Raw genomic sequence first — 25,284 nt, forward strand, 5'->3', positions numbered from 1 at the left:
TGTGAGCCACCAGCAGAATCCAACCTGGATCCCCATGGTCAAAGCTGGTTAGGTCCTGTCTTAGCCAGTTGATGGAAGAGAATAACAAAACCCAAGTGCTCAGGCTATTCATGCTTTGCTCCAGGGGACAGGACAGCACAAAAGTCTACCTACCCTGACCACAGTAAGGTGACTGATGCCCAGGATGGGGATCTGCCACTTGGAAGAGGTAAGAAACTCACAGTGACATTAAGTCTGGAAAGGGCTGTGGGCAGGTTAGGAAGTACAGCATGGTTACTGAAAAGCTTCCTATGAACCTGGTATTCATAGGCAATCTGCACACAAGGGCTGTTCAGATGTATGGCATTCAACTTCCAGTTAATGACTCCCTCACAGAGCCTATTCAGTATGATGTATAACTAAGGAGACAGCTCATTCGCTGCTCTCCTCATTTGAAGGTCTTTTCTCCAGCATGAACTTTCTGGTGACAGATGAGGTTAGACTGTTGACTGAAAATTTTCCTACATTTGCTGTACTCATAGGGCCTATCTTGACTATGAAGTTTCTCGTTCTCAGAACAGACCTTTGACAGAAAACTTTTCCACATTTGCTGCACTTGTGAGGCCTTTCTGTGGTGTGAACATTTTGGTGTTGAGTAAGCTGGGTGCTTTGGCTAAAGAATTCTCCACATTTAGTGCACTCATGTGGTTTTTCTCTAGTGTGAACTCTGGTGCTTAATGAGAGTAGAGCTTTGGCTAAAACGTTTCCCACATTCACTGCACTCAAAAGGCTTCACTACAGTATGAATTCGCTGGTGCACAATAAGGTTGGAGCTCTGGCTAAACAACTTGCCACATTCACTGCACTTATAAGGCCTTTCTCCAGTGTGAATTCGCTAGTGCAGAACAAGTGTCAATTGGTTGCTAAAAGCTTTCCCACATTCATTGCATTCGTAAGTCCTCTCTCCAGTGCAGACTCTCTGGTGCTGAGCAAGTTTGTAGCTGTGGCAGAAGAATTTCCCACATTCACTGCACTCATAAGGCCTTTCTCCACTGTGAATTCGCTGATGCTGAACAAGTGTGGGTTTGTTGCTGAAAGGTTTCCCACATTCACTGCACTCATAAGACCTTGTGCCCCTGTGAACTCGCCGGTGTGCAATAAGGTTGTAGTTGGAGGTAAAGAATTTTCCACATATACTGCATTTATAAGGCTGTGAGGCAGTGTGAATTCTTTGGTGCACAATAAGGCTGGAGTTTTGAGTAAAGAATTTCCCACAAACACTGCACTCATAAGGCCTTTCTCCAGTGTGAATTCGCTGGTGCTGAACAGCTGTGAGTTTGTAGCTAAAAGCTTTCCCACATTCATTGCACTCATGGCCTTTCTCCAGTGTGGAGTCTCAGGTGCTGAACAAGTTTGTGTTTATAACTGAAGATTTTCCCACATTCACTGCATTCATAAGGCCATTCTCCAGTGTGGACTCGCTGGTGCTGAACAAGTGAGTTTTTGAGGCTGAAGGTTTTCTCACATTCCCTGCACTCATAAGGCCTCTTTCCAGTGTGGAAACTCTAATGCTGAGCAATTGAGTGTTTGTGGCTGAAGGTTTTCCCACATTCACTGAACTTATAGTGCCTTTGTCCATTGTTAAAGGCCTCCACACACTTGGTGTCCTTTTGTGCAGTGACCTGGTGCTGGAGAAGGCCCGAGCTACCAGGGAAATCCTTCCCAGGCTCCTGGAATGAGAAAGGCTTCTTGGTTGCATGGACTGTGCAGCTCTTCATAAACTCCTTATCCGTGTCTCTTCTAAAGAGTTTCTCTCTACTGTGTTGGTGAAATTTTACACTTGCCCCACAAAAGTTCTGGCTAGGGTTTGTTCCCAGCTCTTCAGCTAAATGCACACCACCTTCTAATTCCAGACTACCTATCTCCCAGGGACAGCCCTTCTGGGTGGACAGGTTTGTCTTTGAAGTATTTATTTGTGGCACTTCTACAAATCATTTTGCTCAGAACATGTCTCCTTGACCTTTACTCCATATCAACCTGAAAGCAGAGAAATACGGATGAACTTCATACAGATTTTGGTAGAAGGGGGCAGCCCCATCACAAATATGTGTCTGACATGCCAAGGAAAAAATCCCTGGGACAGTTTTCAGGACAAGGGAGCTGGGGTCTGATTAGGAAAGGGCCTCTGTGCAGGACTGGGCCTCTCCACATCACAGAACAGGGAAGACTCACCAAGCAAAAGATCCAATGATGGTGGCAGTGCACACAGAAATGAGGTACACAGTCAATGGCTTTGGCTCCAAAACATTGTGTGGCACCAGACATGTTCCTGATGTAATTTGAACACAGCCATATCATCACTTCCTCTCCCTGATGCCAATCACTGAAGCCAAGCCCACTTTGAGCCCTTCATGCTGTGGCTGGAGTCATGTCCACTCTGTCATGTACCCAGGGTTCACCTCCCAGCTCCAGCTGGACATAACATGGGACCTAGAAAATGCAAGTCCTAAGGGAAAGACACGACAGGTGAGTGGTCAGTACTGGCCCAGGGGTACAACCAATCCCAAAACAACCTCAGGAAAGAAAAATAATATCACAAAAAGAATCTTTGAGGAGGGTCTCACAGCAACAGCCAAGTGGATCCCACAAATAGTGACCACGTTGAGTCCCAACAATTCCTGGTACAGTCAGGGCCCAGGAAATGTCAGCTGGAAGGGGGCAGAACCTGGAGCACAGAGGTGCATGCGTCTACAGAGTCAACTTAGCAGGGAGTGGCTGAGGCTAATGGAACCCACCGAACTATTTCCAAGTCTTATGACCCAGAAAACTTCAGAGCCTCTGGTACTGGGGAGACTTCTGAAAGGAGGTAGTATACACTCACCCAGCCTTGGCACCTATAGAATGTATGACAGGGAAGCAGTAATAGAGATGTGCTCACTACCTAGCTGTGAAAAAACAGACTTGCCTTTGGGAAAAATGGGAAAGGCAGAGACCTGCCCAGGATGCTGGGATAGGTGGGAGGACCTTACCCAATGATGCAACAAGTGCAAAAGTCTCCAGTGTCACGCCATGGTACAGGAGTCTCTGGGCCTCACCAAGAAGCCTCCATTCCTCCTGGGAAAAGTACACAGCCATGTCCTCAAAGGTCACAGGGCCCTGTGATGATGGGGACAGATTTGTCCATAAGCAGCCTCTTTCCCCAGGACCCCATAAGGACACCTAATCTCAGCTCATATTCACTCTAGGCTCATCTTCCTCCCCAGTTCCCTGACTTAGAGGGCAGTGGTACCTAATAATTCTTCATGCTTCCTTGATCACTAGATCCAGCCTCAGCAACAAGAGGCAGGTGGACAGATAGATGCCATCTAAGTCTGTGCTCCTGGTATGTAGGGCCCCCTCCCTCTCCTGCAAGATAACAGCCTGAGAGTCCCCAGGATAATGCCTCCCAGACACAAACACACTTAGGCCTATCCTTCTCTCTTAAGCTCCTAGTACCTCGGGCAATTACTTCACACACCTTCCCCACATGCATATAACACACTGGATAACTCCTCATACATCAGATCCCCATCACCACAATCTGGTCCATAAAATTGGCATGTCTCCTGTCTCCTCATATACTCTTCTTCACATGGCACTCAGAAAGTGCTTGCCAATGCAACAGGATCCCAGCATACCCCAACTCTCCACTGGCAGCTCCCCAGCCATTGAAAGAAAAACCCTAAGTTCCACCAAAAAGCCTGGTGAGTGCGTAGGAAGAGAAATAAGCACCAGCCTGACTTTGGTATCACTTTACCTCCATTTCTGCTTTCCCTCTGCATCAATTTCATGGCCACTCTCCCATGAAAACCTTGGCCACCTGCTGGACTTTCCCTTCCCCCTACCTTCCTGCTGATGGCCACTACTTTTTCTTGTCTGTCTTTGTGAGAGCCCCCCTCTCCTCCCTTGTCACCTAATGCATCCTGAAGCCTCCCCCAGCACTCTAGATCTGCATGTTCAGCTGTCCACTTGTCTCCTATACTTGGGAGCCTCTGGAACATCTGGAACTCAACTTGGCTGCAATCCAATTCCTAATAGTCTCACTGAAATGGACTCCTACCACTGACTTCCCCATCTCAGTTGATGGCACTTCCACACTTCCAGATGCACAGGGAAAAATCTTTGGAGGCATCTGTGACTGCTCCACATTAGAAAATCTGGTCAGACCCTACTTTAGAAACTTCTGCACACTGCAGCCCAGGATAGCCTCTTAAGACCTAAGATCACTTCCCCTCCTGTTCCAAAAATTCCATGTCTGCCATCACTCTCAGAACAGAAACCTACCTTCTCAGAGTACCATTCTAGGCCTGACTCTTGCCCCCTTGCTCTCTGTTCCCGCCAGACATTAACTAACACATACAAGTCATAGAGCATTCCCAACTCAATCTCATCTCCAAGCTTTTGTACATACTAATCCCTGTACCTAAGACAACCTTTCACATCTCGGTCTACTGGCTGCCAAAAATGGGAATCTCTCCATATAAGCTTTGGCCTGGACTTAGAAACCTGAGCATAGGGCTCTCGAGGGTCTTGAGACACCAAGGCCAGGAAGAATGGCAGCAAAAGAGTTGCAGGACACGTGACACTCACCAGTGCAGGGTCCATAAGTGGTTCTGCTGAATATGGAGTCTGTGGGATGAGCAGGACCATGTAACGTTAATTCCCATCTGTGATACAGATAAAAAAGAATATTAATGAGTGAACCATTTACTATTTCAGGCAAGACAAATGCTCAAGAAAAAGTAAAGCATGTAAAACAGGGCAGAAAGTGTTATAGAGTTGTGCCATAAAATCATGTGGACATCTTAAGCTTTCCTGAAATGGGAAAAATGAGTACAAAGACTCTCTATGAGAGTCATGTCTGGTGTGTTTGAGCAGCGTCCACGAGGTTAGTGTGACTGGAGCCTAGTGAGCCAGAAGAATAAGGGATTGTGTTGGCGAGGAAATGGTTGTGGCAGGTCATAATGCACTATTATAGTCCTAAGTCACAAATATCAAAAATTAAGTCTCATTTTATGTACAGGTCTGTTTCTGACACTTCCATTTGATTCCCTTCTTCTGTTTCTCCCCTGGCAATAATAGATTCTTCTCTTCCCATAGCTTGTAGGTGGCCTTAACAAGTGGCCAACAGGAGTTCTTATACTTCCTTTACAAATTTTAATTTGGTTATATTAAAGATTATTGTTTTATACAAAATTCCAGCTTACATAATCCATAGATTAAATTCTGATTTGAAATTATCATAACATTATACAATAGAATTCCAGGATATGTACTTTTTATATTTATACATATTCTTTGATATATCCATGCTTTATTCCATAAACGGTCAGAGAGATTTCTCTAATTTCCTACTAGTTTTTTTTCATCCTGTGATAGAGGACAGAACTACCATTTACTTGCTTCACACTGAAAATGAATCTGTGATAAAGCGGGTGTTGGAGTAATAGTGCTTGGCCTCCAGCAGTTCAGGATAACTGGACCTCACTTCCGACTCTTCAAACTTAGGAAAAGGAGATAAGCTAGGACCTGACCTCTGTTCCATCCTCATTATAGAAAGATGGAAATATCTTCTTGAGTTCTTAACATCTTGCTAGGGATTCGAAGCATTGTAACTTTTTATCCTTACAATGATTTTCATTTCGTCCCCCTTAAAACAAAAATTTTAACAAGCTATCTTAATCATTTTCTCTTGCAACACCACCAGAGAAAGATGATTTTCCGGTAAAATAAATATTACTCAAAGAGTAAAATCACTTAGAAAAACCATCTAAGTGTGTGAATACTGTAAAACTGTACATTTATGTAACGCATAAGTGTGTATCAAAATATAAAGATGGTATAGATGAAGAATAAGTATAACAATTTCACTCAAAGAACTACGTTAAAATTAGTAAGATGGCGTAAAACAAGACCAAAAAGTGGAAATGTTCGGGACTTCCCTGGCAACGCAGTGGTTAAGAATCTGCCTGCCAATGCAGAGGACACAGGTTCGAACCCTGGTCCAGGATGATCCCATATGCCGCAGAGCAACTAAGCCCGTGCGCCACAACTACTGAGCCTGCGCCTAGAGCCCATGCTCCGCAACAAGAGAAGCCACCGCAATGAGAAGCCCGCACGCCACAACTAAAAGTAGCCCCTGCACGCCGCAAATAGAGAAAGGCCACGCGCATCAATGAAGACCCAATGCAGCCAAAAATAAATAATAAAAGCAATCATTAAGAAAAAAAAGTGGAAATGTTCAATTAAATACAATAATTTTAACATACACGCTAGACAAATACATGTTTTATATACCCCAGAATGCATAGAGAATTTGTAAATACACCACTTTACTCATACTCATATCTTGAGTACTATATACTCAATACTGCATAAAAAGGAAAATGAATGGTCATTAAAAACATGGGTAAAGTCACACCATACTGTGCACATGAAGAAAAACACATAATATTTATATGATTCCATTCATAAAAAGTCTTACAACAAGCGAGAGAAATTAAACTACAGTCGTCGAATATTTTCCACATAGTTGGCAAAACTATCAAGAAAGATGCTTACTTGAAACATCAGATAACACCTTAACCTTGGAGAAATGGAGATAATTGTTTTGGAAGGACCGCACAGGAGCCTTATGGGGTCCTATTGATATCGCATTTTTTGACCTGAGCGGAGAACACATATTAATTTTAAAGCGGGTTATTCATCTGCACGTGTAAGTTCTCTGCAATTTTTTTTCCCCACGCAGTTCATATTTCAAAATTGGGAAAACCAAGGTTTGGGGGGACAAATAAGTATAGGACACTCGTTAGAGAAGCTCGATTTAGAACCAAAATACTGCAGAATAAGAAGAGTTGGGCGAGGGCTCGGAGGGCGCAGGATTTACCTGGATTGGACCCATCAGCTCCGCCGCCAACAGCGGAGTGTATGGGTGAATGAGGGTCCCGAGCACGGTGGCCCCTGTCCCGGCCCCGAGACAGAGTCAGGCTAGATGGCGCCCACGCCGAGCCTTAGACCCTCCTCAGATCAGCGGACACAGCAGCTTCCCGGATCCCTAACCTCAGGCCGGCCCACGGTTCCGAAGCTCCCCACAAGTTAACAAGTTAGCTCCCCGAGTTAACAAAGCGTCGCCCGCGGTCCACGCCGGAAGGCCCGCCCAGACGCCGTCTTTTGAACGGAAGTGTTTCTCTCCTGCGGCTCAGTGCCTTCCGGGTAACGTAGTTCATAGCACCCCAGGCCCAGGCAAGGGGCGGTGCTCCCCACTTCCTGGAAAGGTCCCGCCCCAACGCGAGAGTTGCGGAGTACCCTGAGGCTCTGAGGCGGGGCAGGTTTTCAGGTTCTTAAAGGGGATATACCCAGATTTCGGTGGACTGTACTGTAGGTCCCAAGTTATGTACACTTTCTTACCACTTAGCCAGTTTCTGGAACATTTACAGATACCCCTTTGAAAGGGGCTTATCCACTCTACTTTGCTGAAGTCTCCCCCCGGTTCCAGTTAATCCAATCACTGTTTTTGTACAGAATATGTTACCCACCCTGGGCCTTGTTAAGTCTTACATGCATATACCTGCATGATTTTTCTCCTCAGGACACACAGCTCCTAGGTGGGTCTCAGGAGACAAATATCTGTCAATTATGCCATGGGACATCCACTAAATTCAAGGGCCTCATTTCATGGTACTGCCAAATACTGTTGTTGTAAGGAACGGCACCAAAAAACGGAGGAGAGCTTAAACAAGCTTTATTTGGGTACGCTCTCAGGCGAGGTTCACTGGTCGGAGAGAAAGGGGCCAGAGAAGTGGCGCCTGGGCGAGGGTTTGGGCAGAATTTATAGGGGAAGAAGGGAAAGGGATGTGGTGAATCCGGGAGGGTGCAGGGTATTCCTTATTTGGTGGTCTTTTCGGGTATCGTGGGGGACCGTTAGTCCCGCCCCTCGAAAGGCGGGAACGCTGGGCAGGGTGGAAAGTCCCCAGGTCAGTTCCTGGAACTGGGTGGTCCGGAAAGTCTCCAGGTCAGTTTCAACCTGTGAGTCTGATTGTGTTCCCCTGCCTCGGGCCAGTTGGCCTTACAGTTGTTTCCAAACCCCCTGCCCCAAGTGACTGTGGAACTACAAATAATCCTCACATCCTGGGCATGAGATCGTGGTGCAGGGGTGCTTCAGACTTTCCTAGGAGGCCTCAGGCAACAATGCAATTAGGCAAAATCTACCCTGAGAATTGTTGTTTGTCCTCCTTCTATTTCCTTTGGAGCACACAAAGTTGAGAGCCCCAGAACTCTGTACTTATTATTCTGGTAGAACCCAATTCTATTCTCCCTCACAACATACAGTAAATAGAATCCCAAGAATAAAAGTAGCTTAAACAATAAGCCTTAGGGGAGGGATGGAGTAAGAGGTTGGGATTAGCAGATGTAAAAGCTTTTATATACAGAATGGATAAACAACAAGACCCTCTGTATAGCACAGAGAACTATATTCAATATCCTATGATAGAGCTTCCCTGGTGGCGCAGTGGTTGAGAGTCCGCCTGTTGATGCAGGGGACACAAGTTCGTGCCCTGGTGCGGGGAAATCTCACATGCTGCGGAGCAGCCAGGCCCGTGATCCATGGCCGCTGAGCCTGCGCGTCTGGGGTCTGTGCTCCGCAACCAGAGAGGCCACAACAGTGAGAGGCCTGCATACCGCAAAAAAAAAAAAAAAAAATATATATATATATATATATATATATATATATATATATATATATATATATAACCTATGATAAACCATAATGGAAAAGAATATTTTAAAAAAGGTATATATACGTATAACTGAATCACTTTGCTGTACAGCAGTAATTAACGCAACGTTGTAAATCAACTATACTTCAATTTAAAAAAACTCAATAAGACCTTTGCTGCAAAAACCAGCAAGGTATAAAATGGATAACTAATAAGAACCTGCCTGTATAAAAAAATAAAATAAAATTCAAACAAAACAAAAACCCAGCAAGGTGAGCCCGGAGTTCCTAGGGTAAGTAAAATGGAGGCTGGAAAAAATCTGTCAAGAATATCAGGAGACAATCAATAACGACCCTGAACATGGGAAACCTCTGAAAACTGCCAACCGAAGCCAGATCCAGTCCTCTGTCCAAGCTGGGTGATGTCCACACCCAAACAAATCAAGTGGGGTATGAGTTCTCACCAAAGTGCTCAAATGGCTGGCAAATACTCTAGATAAAGCAAGAGAGCACAGCAATCTGTTCTCCCTGCTTTTTAACAAAATTGAGATTTTTTTTTGACCACCTCGAACCCATGGCCCCTGCAGTGGAATTGGGGAGCCCTAACCATTGGACAGCCAGGGAATTCCCAAAATTGATATAATTAACGTACAATATTTATTAGTTTCAGCTGTACAACATAATGATTCGGTATTTGTTTATATTGCAAAATGATCACCACAATGTCTACTTCATATTGTCCTCATAGTTACAAAAGTTTTTTATGTTGAGAACTTTTATGATTTACTCTCTTAGCAAGTTTCAAACTGGCAATAGAGTATTATTAACTATAGTGACCATACTCCCTTCCAGCTAATAGCGGGAGGGTAGCTTCTGTAATACACATGGGCAGTGACAGAACTCCATTGACGGCCCCAGGCAGGTCTGAAAGTGCAACAGCGTTCACCAAAGTTTCCCGCAAACTTGGCCCTTACTGTGAATCTCCCTAGTGAGGACGTCTGGATGTACGAGATGCAGTTTCTGGGGGATATCTCCCTCACAGGGGCTAATCTCCAGAGCTTACATCTGTTATTATGTTTAAAAGCCAAGAGCACAGTGGCTGCACGTGTAACGTCTTTCTCCAGTGTGAGCTTCCTGGTGCTGAATGGAGACGGACTAGTGGCTGAAGACTGTCCAACATCTGCTGTACTCCTAATACCCTGCTGGGTGTGGAGTTGTTCTGTAAGATCAAAAGGTTCTTGATGGTGGAACACACAGAACAATGACACTGGGATACATGAAAGACAGAACTGTTTGTTACTTACAGCTCAGAATGAGAGAAAGACGTTAGGGCAACACAGAGGGCTGTGTCCAGGGACAGGATGACAGCAAGCTGGAGCTGTGGTGGGCAGTTTATGTGTGACAAGAGTGATGGGATTAGCTAGGTTTCATGAGCTGTCTGCGGACTGGCTATTTTGAATAATTGTAAGGGTTCCAGAACATAGGGGCTATCACTGTCTGACACCTTGGTGTCTGGTAGTCCAGAGTATGAGAGCCTGATAAGAAAAGTGGTTGGGGGTGTGGGCTTCATCAGCTGTTCTAGAAGGGGAACAGACAGTCCACTTGATAGGGCTTCAAAACTGAGTCAAACCACTATTTAAAAACTTTAAACGTATATATCAAAATGTTGTGGTATTGACATAGACACACATAGAGGAGAAAGGAATAAAATAAAGAGCACAGAAACAAACCTTCACACATATGCTCAGATGTTTTAAAAGGGTGCAGAGACCATTCAAAGGGAAATGAGTTTTTTCAGCAGATGGTGTTGAAAAAACTAGATATCCACACGCAAAAGAATTAAGTTGCACCTTTACCTAACATGATATATAAAAATGAACTCAAAATGAATGAAAGACCCAAATATTAGGACTTAAAAGTGTAATACTCTTAGAAGAAAACAGGAAAAAATCTTCACGACACTGACAATAATTTCTTGGACGTGATACCAAAGACACAGGCAACAATAACAGAAATAAATTGGACTACACTGAAATTTAAAATTTCTGTGCAATAAAGGACTAAATGGAGAGAGTGAAAAGACAACCTCAGAGTGGAAGAAAATATTTGCAAACTATTTATCTGTTAAGGAGTTACTACACAGAATATATAAAGAACGCCAACATCTAAATAACAACAACAATAAATAATAACCCCATTAAAAAATGGGGAAAGGATTGGAAGAGACATTTTCCCAAAGACCAAATACAAACAGCCAGCCAGCAGATGAAAAAAATGTTCAAAATCATTAAATGTAAATCAAAACCACAGTGAAATAATCACCTTGTGTCCCTTAGGATAGTGTTACAAAAAATAAAACAACGAGAAGAAAATAAAGAGTGTTGCTGAGGGCGCAGAGAAATTGGAACCTTCAAGCTGCACTGGTGTAAAATGGTACAGCTACTATGGAAAACAGCCCCTCAGTTCCTCAAAAAATTTAAATATTGAATTACCACATGATGCAACAATTCTCATCTGGGAATATACCTAAAAAGGACTGAAAGCAAGGCCTCAAAGAAATACTTGTGCAATCATGCTTATAACAGCATTAGTGCAATAGGCAAATAGGGAAAGCAATCCAAGAGCCAACTGATGATGGGATACAGAAAAAGTAACATATACATAAAATGGAGTATTATTCACTCAAAAAGGAAGGAAATTCTGACACATGCTAGGAAGTGGTTGAACCTTGAGGACATTATCTTCAGTGAAGTAGGCCAGCCATAAAAGGAGAAAAACTTTATGACTCTTATATAAGCTCCCCTGAGTGGACAAATTTATAGACTTAAATTAGAATAATTGTTGTCAGGGGATAAGAAAAGGAGGATGAGGAGTTGCTGTCTAATGTGTTTAGTTCCAGTTTTACAAGATGAAAAGACTTCTGAATATTTGCTTGCACAAAAGGTGAGTGTATTATTACTGACGAACTTACTCTTAAATATGGTTAAGATTGTAAATTCTATGTTACATGTATTTTACCACACTATAAAAAATTTTTAAACACCTGCATAGCAGTACTTCCCAGTGCTAAATCAGATCAGACTTTTCTTTGAAGTCTTTCCCTGTTTGCAATACTTTTTAGCGTGAACTTCTTGGTGCTGAATGAGGTGGGAGTTTTGGCTGAAGAGTCTACCACATACACTGTACTCATAAGACCTTTCTCCTGTGTGACTTCTCTAATGCCTAATGTGATTTGAGTTGTGCCTAAAGAGTTTCCCACATACACTACACTCATAAGGCCTTTCTCCAGTGTGAGCTTTCTGATGCTTCTCAAGCATGAAGTGGTACCTAAAGAATTTTCTACATTTGGTGCATTCAAAACGCCTTCCCCTAGTGTGAACTCTCTGATGAATAATGAGCATGGAGCTGTCTACAAAAAATTTCCCACACACACTGCACTCATATGGCCTTTCTCCAATGTGAACTCTCTGATGTCTTTTGAGTGTGAGGCTGTACCTAAAGACTTTCCTGCATTCACTGCATTTATATGGCTTTTCTCCCGTGTGAACTCTCTGATGAACAATGAGTGTGAAGTTGTCTTTGATGCACTTCCCACACTGGCTGCACTCATAAGGTGTTGGCCTAGTGTGAACTGTCTGCTGTTCAATGAGGCAAGAGCTTTGTGTAAAGAATCTTCTACATCAAAGGTGCTCATATAGCTTCATTTCAGTATGTATTGTCTGGTGCTGAACCAGGTGGAACCTTCTGATGAAGGTCTTTCCACTTTCACTGCAATGGTTTTTCTGGTGCTTAACAAGTATGTGTTTGTGGCTAAAGGTTTTCCCACATTCACTGCACTTGTAATCATTCTGTCCACTGTCAAATGTCGCCCTGCCTTCCATGTCGCTGTGTGGCTTCCCTCCTGTGTGAAGGGCTTGGTGCTGGAGAAGGCCTGAACTGGCTGGAAAGTCTTTCACTCCCACCCTGCACGTCAAGGTCCTCTCTGCCACGTGAATGCTGCAGTTCTTCACAAATGAATTCCTCCCCTCATCCCATTGGGGGAGTTTCTTTCGACTCAGCTCCTTTTTTTTTTTGTGGTACTTGGGCCTCTCACCGTTGTGGCCTCTCCCGTTGCGGAGCATAGGCTCCGGATGCGCAGGCTAAGCAGCCATGGCTCACGGGCCCAGCCGCTCCGCGGCATCTGGGATCTTCCCGGACCAGGGCACGAACCCGTGTCCCCTGCATCGGCAGGCGGACTCTCAACCACTGCGCCACCAGGGAAGCCCTCGACTCAGCTCCTTTTGGTGCTGGGAAAGACTTGACACACACGTGTACACCTCTTGCTCGGGGTGTGTCCCATCGTGCTCAGCCAGGTGCAAAATGTGTTTCAAGAGTAGGCCACATATCTCACAAGAATGAGACTTCTGGATGGATGGATCTAGCTTTGGAGTCTTGACCTGTGACTCTCTAACAACATCATCTTGCTCTGAAAGGGCCTCCTCATCCTGGGCACTGTGCCGACAACCTGGAATAAGAGAGATGCTGATAAACGCATAAAAAATTTAGAACACATCCTCTCACCATACACAAAAATAAACTCAATTGGCTTAAAGACTTAAACATAAGACATGACTCTATAAAACTCCTAGAAGAGAACATAGGCAAAACATTCTCTGAGATAAATCATATCAATGTTTTCTTAGGTCAGTCTCCCAAGGCAATAGAAATAAAAACAAAAATAAACAAATGGGACCTAATCAAACTTACAAGCTTTTGTACAGCAAAGAAAGCCATAAAGAAAACGAAAAGACAACTTACAGAATGGGAGTAAATACTTCCCAACTATGTGACCGACAAGGGCTTAATTTCCAAAACACACAAACAGCCATACAACTCAACAATAAAAAAAAACCAAACAACCCAATCCAAAAATGGGCAGAAGACCTAAATAGGCATTTCTCCAAAGAAGAAATACAGATGGCAAATAGGCACATTAAAAGATGCTCAACATCGTTAATTAGTAGAGAAATGCAAATCAAAACTCAATGAGGTACCACCTCACACCAGTCAGAAAGGCCATTATTAAAAATCTACAAATAACAAATGCGGAGAGGGTATGGAGAAAAGGGAACTCTTTTACACTGTTGGTGAGAATGTGAGTTGGTGCAGCCACTGTGGAAAACAGTATAGAGGCTCCTCAGAAAACTAAAAATAGAATTACCATAGGATCCAGCAATCCCACTCCTGGGCATATATCCCAGCAAAACTATAATTTAAAAAGATGCATGCACCCCTATGTTCACAGCAGCACTATTTACAATAGCCAAGACATGGAAACAACCTAAATGTCCATCAACAGAGGAATGCATAAAGAAGAAGTGGTATATTTATACAATGGAATACTACTCAGCCATAAAAAAGAACAAAATAATGCCATTTCCAGCAACATGGATGGAACCAGTGATGATTATACTAAGTGAAGTAAGTCAGAAAGAGGAATACAAATACCATATTATGTCACTTATATGTGGAATCTAAAATATGACACAAATGAACATATCTATAAGACAGTAACAGACTCATTCATAGACAACAGACTGGTGGTTGTCAATGGGAAGGGAGATGAGGAAGGGTTAGATTGGGAGGTTGGGGTTAGCAGACATAAGTTTTTATATATAAAATGTATAAACAACAAGGTCCTACTACATAGCACAGAGAAATATATTCAATATCCTATGATAAACTATAATGGAAAAGAATGTAAAGAAAAAAATGTACATATATGTATAGCTGAACAACTTTGCTGTACAGCAGTAATTAACACAACATTGTAAATCAACTGTACTTCAACAATAACAGCGAAACTTTGTAGATAAATACGACAAAATAAAATAAAACAAAATTACAAGGATATCAAAGGAGGTTCTTTAAAGAAACAGCCCTGTGGTCCCCACAAGTAGTGACCAGGTCAATGCCTGAACTTCCTGGCATAGGCAGGCTCCAAAGACTGTCAGCAAAAGGCAGGGGAAGGCCTGGGACACCGAGGTTCCATGCCTCTAGACAGAGTCACCCAACCAGGGACATGCAAGGCTGGTGGGATCTTTCAGACAAACTTCAAGAGTTCTGACTCCTGAGCCCTGTCTTACAAGACCCGAGAGCAGCAGGGATGGGACTTCTGGGAGAGAAGGACTACATTGCACAGAGTCCACCCCTGGCACCAACAACACACATGCCAGGAAACCACGAAAGAAAGCAGTACCCATGGTCTCACTGTGGGAAGGTCAGAGGTGCCCCTGGGAAAATGGGGAAGAACAGAGCCCAGCCCAGGATGCTGGGGTGAGTGAGAGGGCCTTACCTATGGAAGACGAAGGTGCAATGTTCTGTAGCATCACATGACGGTACAGGAGCCTCTGGGCCTCATCAAGGAGTCCCCACTCCTCCTGGGAGAAATATATGACCACGTCCTCAAAGACCACAAGGCCCTGTAAAAAATGGGTTAGTTCACACCATGAGCAGCTTTGTGTGCTGTATTTCCTTCCATTCTGTATTTGTCTAGTCTCCATCCATCAATCCTAGGGCCAAACTAAAAGCCAAATGTGTTTATGTCTCTCCCTATCATTCAGAGCCCATGGTCTGAACCACCTCCTTATCTAACTCTCATACACCAAGTCAATATATCCCCTGCCCTAACTCAACCCAGGGCCAGATACCAGACAGCTAAGGACAGCTCTGAAGCTGTAAAATCCACCTGAATTATTCAGACTGGTCGATCATAAGCTATTCCCCTTATTCTCTACATCCTAACATGGATGAACTGAAGATCCTGAAGAGGTAAGTGTATGAACCATTGTACCCACCAGATTTGAATTTATGGACGTAAATGAGTAAATGAGCACACGGAGAGGTCAGTATTGTTGAAAAAGATTTCTATGATTTCTATTTCTCAAGTGTACAGTGAACACTATGCCAAACAGGGCCATGTGAGGAAGCACCAGATTTGAGCAGGAGGCAGAAGCAGGCGCAAGGGGAGACCTAGACCAGAGTCTTTATTGGGTTTTTCCCAGTAAAAATGTGGAGAATAAGGGGAATAGCTTAGGACTGACTAGTCTGAATGTGATACATAAAATTTTTCATCATAAGGAAATACTTAAAGGTATATTAACATGCAGACCAATTATTAAGTGTTTGGATAAATTTAACTAATTCAACATGTTCATTAACTGCCTACCTACACACATAATTTGAGGGATGTCAGTTCATTTAGTGTTTAGATCAGTAACTGTTTCATGTATTCTTTTTTTTTCTTTTTGTGGTACGCGGGCCTCTCACTGTTGTGGCCTCTCCCGCTGCGGAGCACAGGCTCCGGACGCGCAGGCACAGTGGCCATGGCCCACGGGCCCAGCCGCTCCGCGGCATGTGGGATCCTCCTGGACCGGGGCACGAACCTGCATCCGCCACATCGGCAGGCCGACTCTCAACCACTGCACCACCAGGGAAGCCTTGTTGGATATATTTAATATCAAAAAGTATTGACTGCTAATGTAAGCATTTACTTCATACTCGTTTCATGTGATAGCTGATATAGTTGTGTTTAAATACATCTTCTGTGGGTATGCTTTTCTTTGCCTCAGTTGATCTATACACTTCTTTTTTTAAAGTTTCTATTGAATATTTCTTTACATTTCAATTTTTCCTTCTTCAGATTTGCAGTGTATATATTCTGATTCTGTTTATTAGTGTTTAAGCTGAAAAGTGACAATGTATTTAACACGTACTGTAGCATTATTAACATCTTTGATCTTTTTCTGGAAAATATAAGAGATTTAAACATTAATTTGCTCATCTCAGCTTATGTGCTATTGAGGATATGCAAGGTAATTCCATCATTCTGTCTCCAAAAATGAAATATTAATGTTTTATACAGATAATGAGTGGTTGTATTCATACACAAATGCACCCCCTCCCAGATTCTCATTCCTTTTATCATCGCAGACCACTCACCTGGGATCACTTTCTTCCAACCTTAAACATAGTTTTTAAAGTATTCGTGTTGGTTATTTTTTTTCATTAAATTTCTCACATTTGGTCTCAAATAGTCATATTTTACTTACTTTCTTCAAAGATACATTTGTTGCATACAGAAACCTGATGGCGGTTATTTCTTCCAACGGTTTCATTATGTCCTTCCACTGTGTCCCTGACACATAACTTTATATTGAGTGTGAGTGGAGGTACATGTATGTTGCAGAAGACATCACGTAGAGATACTAACTTTGCAATGCAGTCAGTGAATGCATAGAGTTTTGGATATCACTTCAGTGAGGATATAAAATTGTAGAATGTAAAAACAACAAACACACACACAAAAAATAAAAATAAATAAATAAAAAGAGTGTAGAATGTAGAGAATGAATAATAAAGTGGGCATCTGGTGATCAAATCAATGGATTGTGCTAGAAAGTCACTAGGTGTTCACCAATACTGTTTTCTCCTTCTGGACACCGAAGAGGACAGGCATGTCCCAGCTTCCCTTACTTAATTTGGGACCATGCAAGTGAATTTTGGCCAATTGAAATGGGCAGGAGTGATCGTGTAAAATATTTCTTTGATTTATCTTCTCATTTATGCTCCTTCTTGGGGTTGCCTCTTTGGGTCTCACTGGTTCCAGTTTTCACACCTCCCCAGGAGTTACTGATTGCTCCTTTGGGAGCTGCAGGTCCAGGTGATGGGAAGATAATATCTTCATGAGAAGGAGGACCATACCTGGTGACCCTGAGGCACTAGATATCAGGTTGGGCCATCTCATGATCATGCATTTATGCCTGGATTTCCCTGCTCTCAGAGTTCAATGGGAAGGCAGGAGGAGTTTGAGCCTTTGTTCTTGTGAATTAGACATGAAATATGACATCATCTTATGAAATAAACCATAATATGAAACTATACTAATTCCACTGTCCACTTAAGCCTAAGGACAATTAGTTTTGATAGTTCTAAGTTTTGAATAATATGTCCTGTAAAAATTTATCACTTTGACAATAGAGTTACCTGTAGTTTATGAAAACTTCCTGCAGCTAAAGTTAAAAAAAAAGTTAAACTAAAGGTATACAGGTGTGCTTTATGCAAAAATTTTAACCATTGCCTATAATGCTACTTGCTGACTCAGGGAATGATTGTATTTTATATTTTAAAAAACATAATCAGTGATTCTGCGAAGAGGAGCCTCTGATATCCTCCTATAGCTGTATGTGTGAGAATCTTGTGGAGATGATGAATAACAATAATAGCTTGTGTGTATTTAGCACCAGGCCTTGTGGTAAGCACTTTTCATTTCACTTCCCATGAGGTAGGCTGTAGTATATTCCCATTTTAGTTGAACTTTGGGGGAAGGCGGTGCTCATGACTTTTAATGAGAGCTCCCACCCGCGGGGGTTTCTGTGTCAGAAGGTGTAGGTTGGATCCGAGAACTTGCATTATTAGTAAGTTCACAGTGATGCTGACCCAATTTGGGTATGAACGAATTAGAGGTACATTTCATGTTTTTAAACGAAGACTGCACGAGAGAGGGATATTCATTGTTCAATTTAAATCTCAGTCCCCAAAACTCAAGAGAGGTGAAGCAGTTCTCCCAGGATGAAAGAATGCTCCACCTGCTGGAGACGGCGGAGGACGCGGCGTTGTCACAGGTGACCACGGAAATCTGGACGCGTCGCCTTTAAGAGGGGTTCTGGCCCTCCGCGACCAAATTCCTCCCCGATCTTTCTCCCTCCACCAGACTCCGCACCGCTGTCGTGGAGAGCCGGAAAGTTGGTATGAGGACACAAACTCCTTTACCCAGAAGTCTGTGCCCGGCGCATCCGCGCTGCGCCAATGACAGTCCGGAAGATGGGCGTTTCCTGACGCCCTTGCCGGCAGAGGCGGGACTTCCGGTGTCGCGGCCGTGACGTCTTCTGCTTGCGCCAAGGCTGTCGGGAGTGGCTGAGGAGGTTGGCTGGGAGGCCTTGCTGGGGTCCGCCTTCCATGCGGCTCTTCGGAAGCGAACAGGGAAGGACAGTAGAAAGGATAGGATCTCCCTCCGCGTCGTTGTTAGGATCCATGGTCCCCGTCGTGTTACGGGCCGCCTTGCGCGGAGGTACTGGCCGGGGCTGTGCTCTTTCCGAGGCCTTCGCAACCGCCCTCCGTCCTCGTCCGCTTCCGGAGGCGGCACCCTGAGCCTGAGCGCCTTTTTACAAGGGGGAGCCTGAGGCTCTGAGTGCGATAGTCGTCCCGAGGCCACTCCGCCCAGTGTGGGGTGGGGGTTCGGCTGCTTCCGCAGAGCCCGCTCCAGTCGCCAGTTTCTCGACCCGGTTCTGCTCAGAGGATCCCATGGCGGCCGCGGCGCTTATGGACCGAGCTCAGGTGAGTGGAGGGTCCCTCAAGCCCTCACCGCTTCAGGTGTAGGGGATGGTGTGTTCTAGAGCTTTCACCACTTCGCCTTCATCGCTCCCTTCTCTTGAGTATAAAGGCGGTGAAGGGCGGTCCTTGACGGTGGATATGTGGCGAGGTTCCCTTTCCCAGTGTTGATGGGGTGAGGCGTGAAATGGCTTCCAAGGCCCAGGAGCCAACTGGTACGAACACTTGGAGGTGAGAATGAATTAGGAGTGTTGAGGAAACCGCAGGTTTATGTTATGTTTGGTGAGAATAGAGAGCAGGCAGTCAGGAATCAGGCCTAGAATGGCAGCCTGAGGAGCTGGGCCTCTTTTCTGGTGGTGGCGGGAGCCATGGAAGGTGTGTAACAGAGAAGGGAAGTGATCTGACATAGGTGTTAACAGGCTTCCTCTTGTAGCAGAGTGGAAAGATTGGGGAAGCCTGAGGGTGGGCAGGCAGACCAGGATGGAGTCTACTGCAACAGTCCAGGTGAGTGTTGATGGTGGGTGGACCAGAGTGGTGGCAGTGGAGGTTAGAGAGGTGTATGGATTTTGTGTATGTTTTAAAACTAGGGTCGTTGGAGATTTTCTGATGAGACATAGTGAGATTCTGGGACTCTTCACCTGCCCTGTCCCCTGCACTTGAGTCTGGGAGCTTTAACGGAGGGGTCCTTTCTAGCTCAGCATCCTAAATTTAGATCGAGAGTTATATGAAGAGGTTCCTGCTTCTTGCAGCCAATAGGATGAGGACTGGAAGAGTGTATTAGACCCAGGAACAGCATGTGTAAATGCTTGGAGGTAAGGTTGAGTTGGGAGTCCTTAGGCACCTGGGTGGCAGTGGTGCCTGTCATAAAGACATATGAGTACTTCCTGGATACTGTATGCAGAGTGACTTCAGGAGTGGAGGTTGCCTTGGAGGTGCATATGGTGTGGATCAGAAGGTTGTCAGTGTTAATGGGTTGTGGTCCCGATATGACGAAGGTGGTTCAGAGTGATGTTAATGTTGGGAGCAGTGTGGACTGATGGCCTCAAAGTTGTGTCTGGGAGGCATGTTCTGGAGGATGCCAGCCGGAGAGTGTTTGGTGCCCCTCATGCAAGGCCCATAGCTTCCATAATATATTAATATATCTGCTCAGATGCCTGGTTCTGTTCTGGGCTGCACACAGCGATCAGAGAGACAGGAGAGAGAAGGCAATAGTGGTGTTAAGGTCTAGTATCGCCTCTGAATTGGGCAGCTGGGGAGGATAGGGACAAGGGGGTGGGTAGGTTAATGGGTAGACTGGGGACTCCTGTTGTGTGTGAGCTCAACTGTCCCCTTTGTGGCAGGGCTGTGTGACCTTTGAGGATGTACTTGTGTACTTCTCCCGGGAGGAGTGGGAGCTCCTTGAGGAAGTTCAGAGACTCCTGTACCGTGATGTGATGCTGGAGAACTTTGCACTTGTGGCCTCGCTGGGTAAGTTCCTGTTTCAGTTATCTATTGGTACATGGCAAATTACTCCAAAAGTTAGTGACTTAAAACAATTAAAATGCGTTATGTAACTTTCAGTGTACCAGGAACCTCGCTTGTCACAGCTTACCTGGGTGCTTTTGGCTCAGGGTCTCTCATGAGGTTTCAGTCAAGCTGTCAGCCAAACCTGTGTTCTCATCTGAAGGCCATTCTCGGGAAGAATCCACTTACAAACTCACTCATGTTTTGTGTTTCCAAGATGTAATTTCTTGCGGCTTGTTGAACTGTGAGCGTTAGTTCCTCACTGGCTGTTGGTCAGAGGCCTCCCTCGGTTCCTTGTCATGGTGGCCTTTCTGTAGTGCACCTCATAACATGGAAAGTGCCTTCTCTGAGCAAGTGTGCAAGAGAGAACGTCCAGGATGATGGCTGGTCTTTTTCTAACCTGACCTGTAGAAAATGATCCCATCATTTTTGCCCTGTTCTGTTCCTTAGAAATGGGTCAATCAGTCCAGCCTATGGTCAAGGGAAGCGGCCTACACAGGGGCAGGAATACTGGGAGGTAGGCATTCTTGGGGGCCATCGGAGAGGCTGCCTTCCACAGGCCCTCATGCCCACTCCAGTGTCCTTGGGGTTTGCTTTCTCCCCACTTCCCTTGGGGCAGCTCTTTCAGTCCAGCCAGATCAGTGACTCTTCTCCTTCCCTTCTTTGTTTCCCAGAGTAGGTGCTGTGGGTGCCAAGGCTGGGCCGTGTGTGGTGTCCCCTCCCTTGCTGAGCAGTCCCGACACCTATGCCCAAAGCATTTCAGGATCGGGTTAGGAGTTCAGGGCTCTTTCACTCTGCTTCACAGATTCTGTCTGGCTTGGGCACTTCCATGTCCATAATGCCTCTGTGTCCATGTTCTGCCCCCATCTTCTGGCTGAGATTTCCTGGTGCATGACTATGCCAGGAATTGTAGGTACTGACATGGTCACTGCTTGTGGAAGACACAGGGATGTTCCGCCGAATCCTCCTTCGGGTTTTTTTGTCTTTTTTTTTTTTTAACATTTTCTATTTTTTGTGGGATGGGTCTGTCTAGGTCACTCATCTGCTCTATGTTTTGTTTTGTTTTTTCTTGCAGTATAGTTGATTCATAATGTTGTGTTAGTTTCCCCTATGTTTTGTTTTGTTTTTTTTACAACCTCCATCTTCCAGATCCCATGTAGTTGCCCAGGTAGAGAGGGGCAGGAAGCCCCGGGTGCCTGACAGGGAGCCCTGACTCCAGCCACAGTGAGAGAGGCCATAGAGGGCCTTGCCCTGCTGCATGGGAGCTGAAAGAGAGCCATCTTAGGGCTGAGTTCACATCATACTGAACCTGCTTTGTGTTCACCAGTGATTTCTTGCCAAGGCACATAGCAGTACCTCACTTCTCCCTTTCCTTCCCCATTCTTGGCACTTGACGTTTCTCTTCTGTCTTCCATCCCTTTGTTGTTTCCCCACCTCTCTGACCTCTGTGTCTCTCACTCATTCTCCTCTTTTCCGTCCACATTGCTCTGCAACATTGGCTACTATAATGTGTCATGAGTTGTGCACATATCCGTATGTAGTCCTTAAGAACCAGCTACTTACTTGCAATCAGATTTTCCTGGGCTTGGACGCAGCCTTCTGCACAGAGCTCACCTGACGCCAGCAGCTGAGGCCCTGCTGAAACCCTTTTGTAGAGGAGTGAGTTGGAGACCTTGCCTCTACTTCTGGTACTGTCCACCATCACTGTGTCTTAACCCAGCGTTAGAGTTCCTCCATACTGTGACGTTTAGAGGCCCAGGACTGACAATGGATGCTTCCTCACCCTGATCCTGGCTCCCTCATCTTGCCAAAAGCCAGTGGACTCATTCATTGGTGTGTCACACATACATATGTGATGGAGTTGCTGCTTCCCACCAAAATCAACATGTCCTTCACTAGCATTTCTTTGCTTTCAGGTTGTTGGTGTGAATCAGACAATGAGGAGGCCCCTTCTGAGCAGAGCATTCTTGTAGGAGTATCAGAGGTCAGGACTCCTGAGTCATGTCCATTTATCCAGAAAGCCCACCCATGTGAGATATGTGACCCACTCTTGAAAGACATTTTGCACCTGGCTGAACACCAGAGATGCCCTGCACAGAAACAGTACACATGTGACCCCTGTGGGCGAGGATTCCTGTTCAGTGAAAACTTTTATCAGCCTCAGAAGCAATATAGTGGGAAGAATCCCATCAGAAGGGATGATGATGGGGCCTTACTTGTGAAGAGCTGTGCTGTCCACATGTTAGGGAGACCTTTTACTTGCAGGGAGGAAGGGATGGACTTGCCAGATAGCTCTGGCCTCTTCCAGCACCAAAGTACTCACAATGGAATGAGTCCATGCAGAAGGGCTGAGTTCATGGAGCCCTTTCCACAAAGCTCCAGACTCGGGCGACACCAGGGAGACCATGATGAACTGATGCTTCTTAATTGCAGTGACAATGGGAAAGCCTTCCTGAACACCTTCACTCTCCATGACAACCAGATAACTCAGGCTGAAGTGCGAGCTTTTAAGTGCCTACCATGTGGAGGTCTGTCCAAGGAGAATTCGGCTCTTACTCATCACAATAAAATTCATAGTGGAGAAATTTCACATGTGTGTAAGGAGTGTAGAAAGGCCTTCATTCACCTGTCTCACCTAAAAACCCACCAGAAATTTCACACTGGAAAACGACAGTATACATGCAGTGAATGTGGAAAAGCTTACAGCAGAAGCTCCCACCTTGTTCAGCACCAAAGAATTCACACTGGAGAAAGGCCTTATGAGTGCGGCGAATGTGGAAAAGCTTTTAGCCGCAAAAACACGCTTGTTCAGCACCAGAGAGTTCACACTGGAGAAAGGTCTTATGACTGCAGTGAATGTGGAAAAGCCTACAGCAGAAGCTCCCACCTTGTGCAGCACCAGAGAGTTCACACTGGAGAAAGGCCTTATGAGTGCAGTGAATGTGGGAAATTCTTTAGCCAAAGCTCTCACCTTATTGAGCACTGGAGAATTCATACTGGGGCAAGGCCTTACGAGTGCATAGAATGTGGAAAATTCTTTAGCCATAACTCCAGCCTCATTAAACATAGGAGAGTCCACACAGGAGCAAGGTCTTATGTGTGTGGCAAATGTGGGAAGGCTTTTGGCTGCAAAGACACACTTGTTCAGCACCAGATAATTCACACTGGAGCAAGGCCTTATGAGTGCAGCGAGTGTGGAAAGGCCTTCAGCCGTAAAGACACGCTAGTACAGCACCAGAAAATCCACACCGGAGAAAGGCCTTATGAGTGTAGCGAATGTGGAAAATTCTTTAGCCATAGCTACAACCTCATTGTGCATCAGAGAATTCACACTGGAGCGAAGCCTTTTGAGTGCAGTGAATGTGGGAAATGCTTTAGCCACAACTCCAGCCTCATTCTACACCAGAGGGTTCACAGTGGGGTAAGGCCTTATGTGTGTAGTGAATGTGGGAAAGCCTACATTAGTAGCTCCCACCTTGTTCAGCACAAGAAAGTCCACACTGGAGCAAGGCCTTATGAGTGCAGTGAATGTGGGAAATTCTTTAGCCACAACTCTAGCCTCATCCTTCACCAGAGGGTTCACACTGGAGAGAAGCCTTACATGTGCAGTGAATGTGGGAAAGCCTATAGCAGAAACTCCCATCTTGTTCGGCACCAGAAAGTTCACACTGGTGAAGGGCCTCATGAATGCAACATCTTTGGTGGCCCTTTAGCTGCATCTGTTACACATGTTTAGCAGCCAGAAGGTTCACGCTAGAGAAAGGCCTTATGAATGCAGAAAATGTGCTGTATCTTTGTTCAAGGTATTAGGACTCACACCAGAGAAGAGCTCTGTGAGTGCCCTTTGTGAGGGAGCCAGCAGGTCAACCTTGTACAATCGTACATCCACCCTGGGGAGATTCCCAATAAGTACCACATAGGTGAGAAGCTCTCATGAGGTGCATTGCACTTCCTCAACTGTCCAGGGCTCTTGACAGTTATATCACTGCCAGTGCCTGTGGTGGAAGCCATCTCATTGGTGTTAAGTTTCCACAGTGTCTGTCAGTTACTCCAATATGCTCAGGAAAGGTGGAGCCCTGTGCTGTCTCTCCTGATCCCTCTAGGGGATCGTGAATGTTCTGAGTGTATTGAAGATCCTCATTTCCTTCCCCATGACGGGGTTCTGAGTGACCATGATCTATCTCTGGCCGAAAGGATCTGAACTGGAATCTGCTGGTGATTACCAGACAAGATTTCCTTGACAATGTTGACTGTAACATGATAGCTGTGACTTATTTATCCTGCTTTCAAGTCACCCAACTTTGGAACTCCCTGCCCCATGCTACTCTGGTTTGTGCAGTGATAAAGGCCTGCTGTGGCAGCTTTTACTCTTGGGAGGTCAGTTCATTGTGTCTAATGGATTGAAAAAAAATTGGGTTTCGCCAGCCTGAAGGGAGGAACACCTATTGTTGGCACCAACTTTATGTGCCTCAGAAGGAACAGTAGGATGGCAGAGAATACCTCTCAGTCTAGTTTGGCCTAGTTTGCATTGTTGCCCAAGGCTTGCTAGAAAAGTCTGAAGAGCTTTGTGCACCTAATCCTGTGGCTTAGAAGTCAGGATTTCCTGTGAGCCCAGAGTTCATTCTGAGGAGGGCACAGTTGGTGTGGAAATCTCCAGTGCTTGTGGAAGCAACATGAAT

At 45.0% G+C, this 25,284-nt stretch overlaps 3 protein-coding genes and 1 long non-coding RNA gene across 4 annotated transcripts in view; 1 reads left to right on the forward strand and 3 right to left on the reverse strand.

Annotated features, from left to right (window-relative positions):
- LOC137215438 (zinc finger protein 850-like) overlaps positions 1–7,234 on the reverse strand; it is a 46,892-nt gene extending 39,658 nt beyond the window's left edge. Inside the window, 8 exon segments of the mRNA XM_067720677.1 lie at positions 420–706; positions 708–1,352; positions 1,354–1,963; positions 2,006–2,016; positions 2,428–2,485; positions 3,009–3,135; positions 4,609–4,685; positions 6,905–7,234. Coding sequence (XP_067576778.1) covers positions 420–706; positions 708–1,352; positions 1,354–1,963; positions 2,006–2,016; positions 2,428–2,485; positions 3,009–3,135; positions 4,609–4,668 — 1,798 coding nt within the window. The 5' untranslated portion in view covers positions 4,669–4,685; positions 6,905–7,234.
- Positions 7,235–11,783: 4,549 nt separating this feature from the next.
- Positions 11,784–25,284, reverse strand: part of LOC137214301 (zinc finger protein 17-like) — a 31,629-nt gene continuing 18,128 nt past the window's right edge. The window contains 1 exon segment of the mRNA XM_067717833.1: positions 11,784–12,355. Coding sequence (XP_067573934.1) covers positions 11,806–12,355 — 550 coding nt within the window. The 3' untranslated portion in view covers positions 11,784–11,805.
- Positions 12,797–22,246, reverse strand: LOC137214305 (uncharacterized). Its single transcript, XR_010938850.1, has 3 exons — positions 20,694–22,246; positions 15,069–15,195; positions 12,797–13,238 (listed from the first exon to the last, which is right to left on the reverse strand). It is a non-coding gene; the product is annotated as an uncharacterized lncRNA (long non-coding RNA).
- LOC137214299 (zinc finger protein 304-like) overlaps positions 18,324–25,284 on the forward strand; it is a 43,156-nt gene continuing 36,195 nt past the window's right edge. Inside the window, 3 exon segments of the mRNA XM_067717831.1 lie at positions 18,324–19,108; positions 20,443–20,569; positions 22,522–24,283. Coding sequence (XP_067573932.1) covers positions 19,076–19,108; positions 20,443–20,569; positions 22,522–24,283 — 1,922 coding nt within the window. The 5' untranslated portion in view covers positions 18,324–19,075.

The sequence above is a fragment of the Pseudorca crassidens genome, chromosome 20, assembly GCF_039906515.1.
Source record: "Pseudorca crassidens isolate mPseCra1 chromosome 20, mPseCra1.hap1, whole genome shotgun sequence".
Taxonomy (NCBI): Eukaryota; Metazoa; Chordata; class Mammalia; order Artiodactyla; family Delphinidae; genus Pseudorca; species Pseudorca crassidens.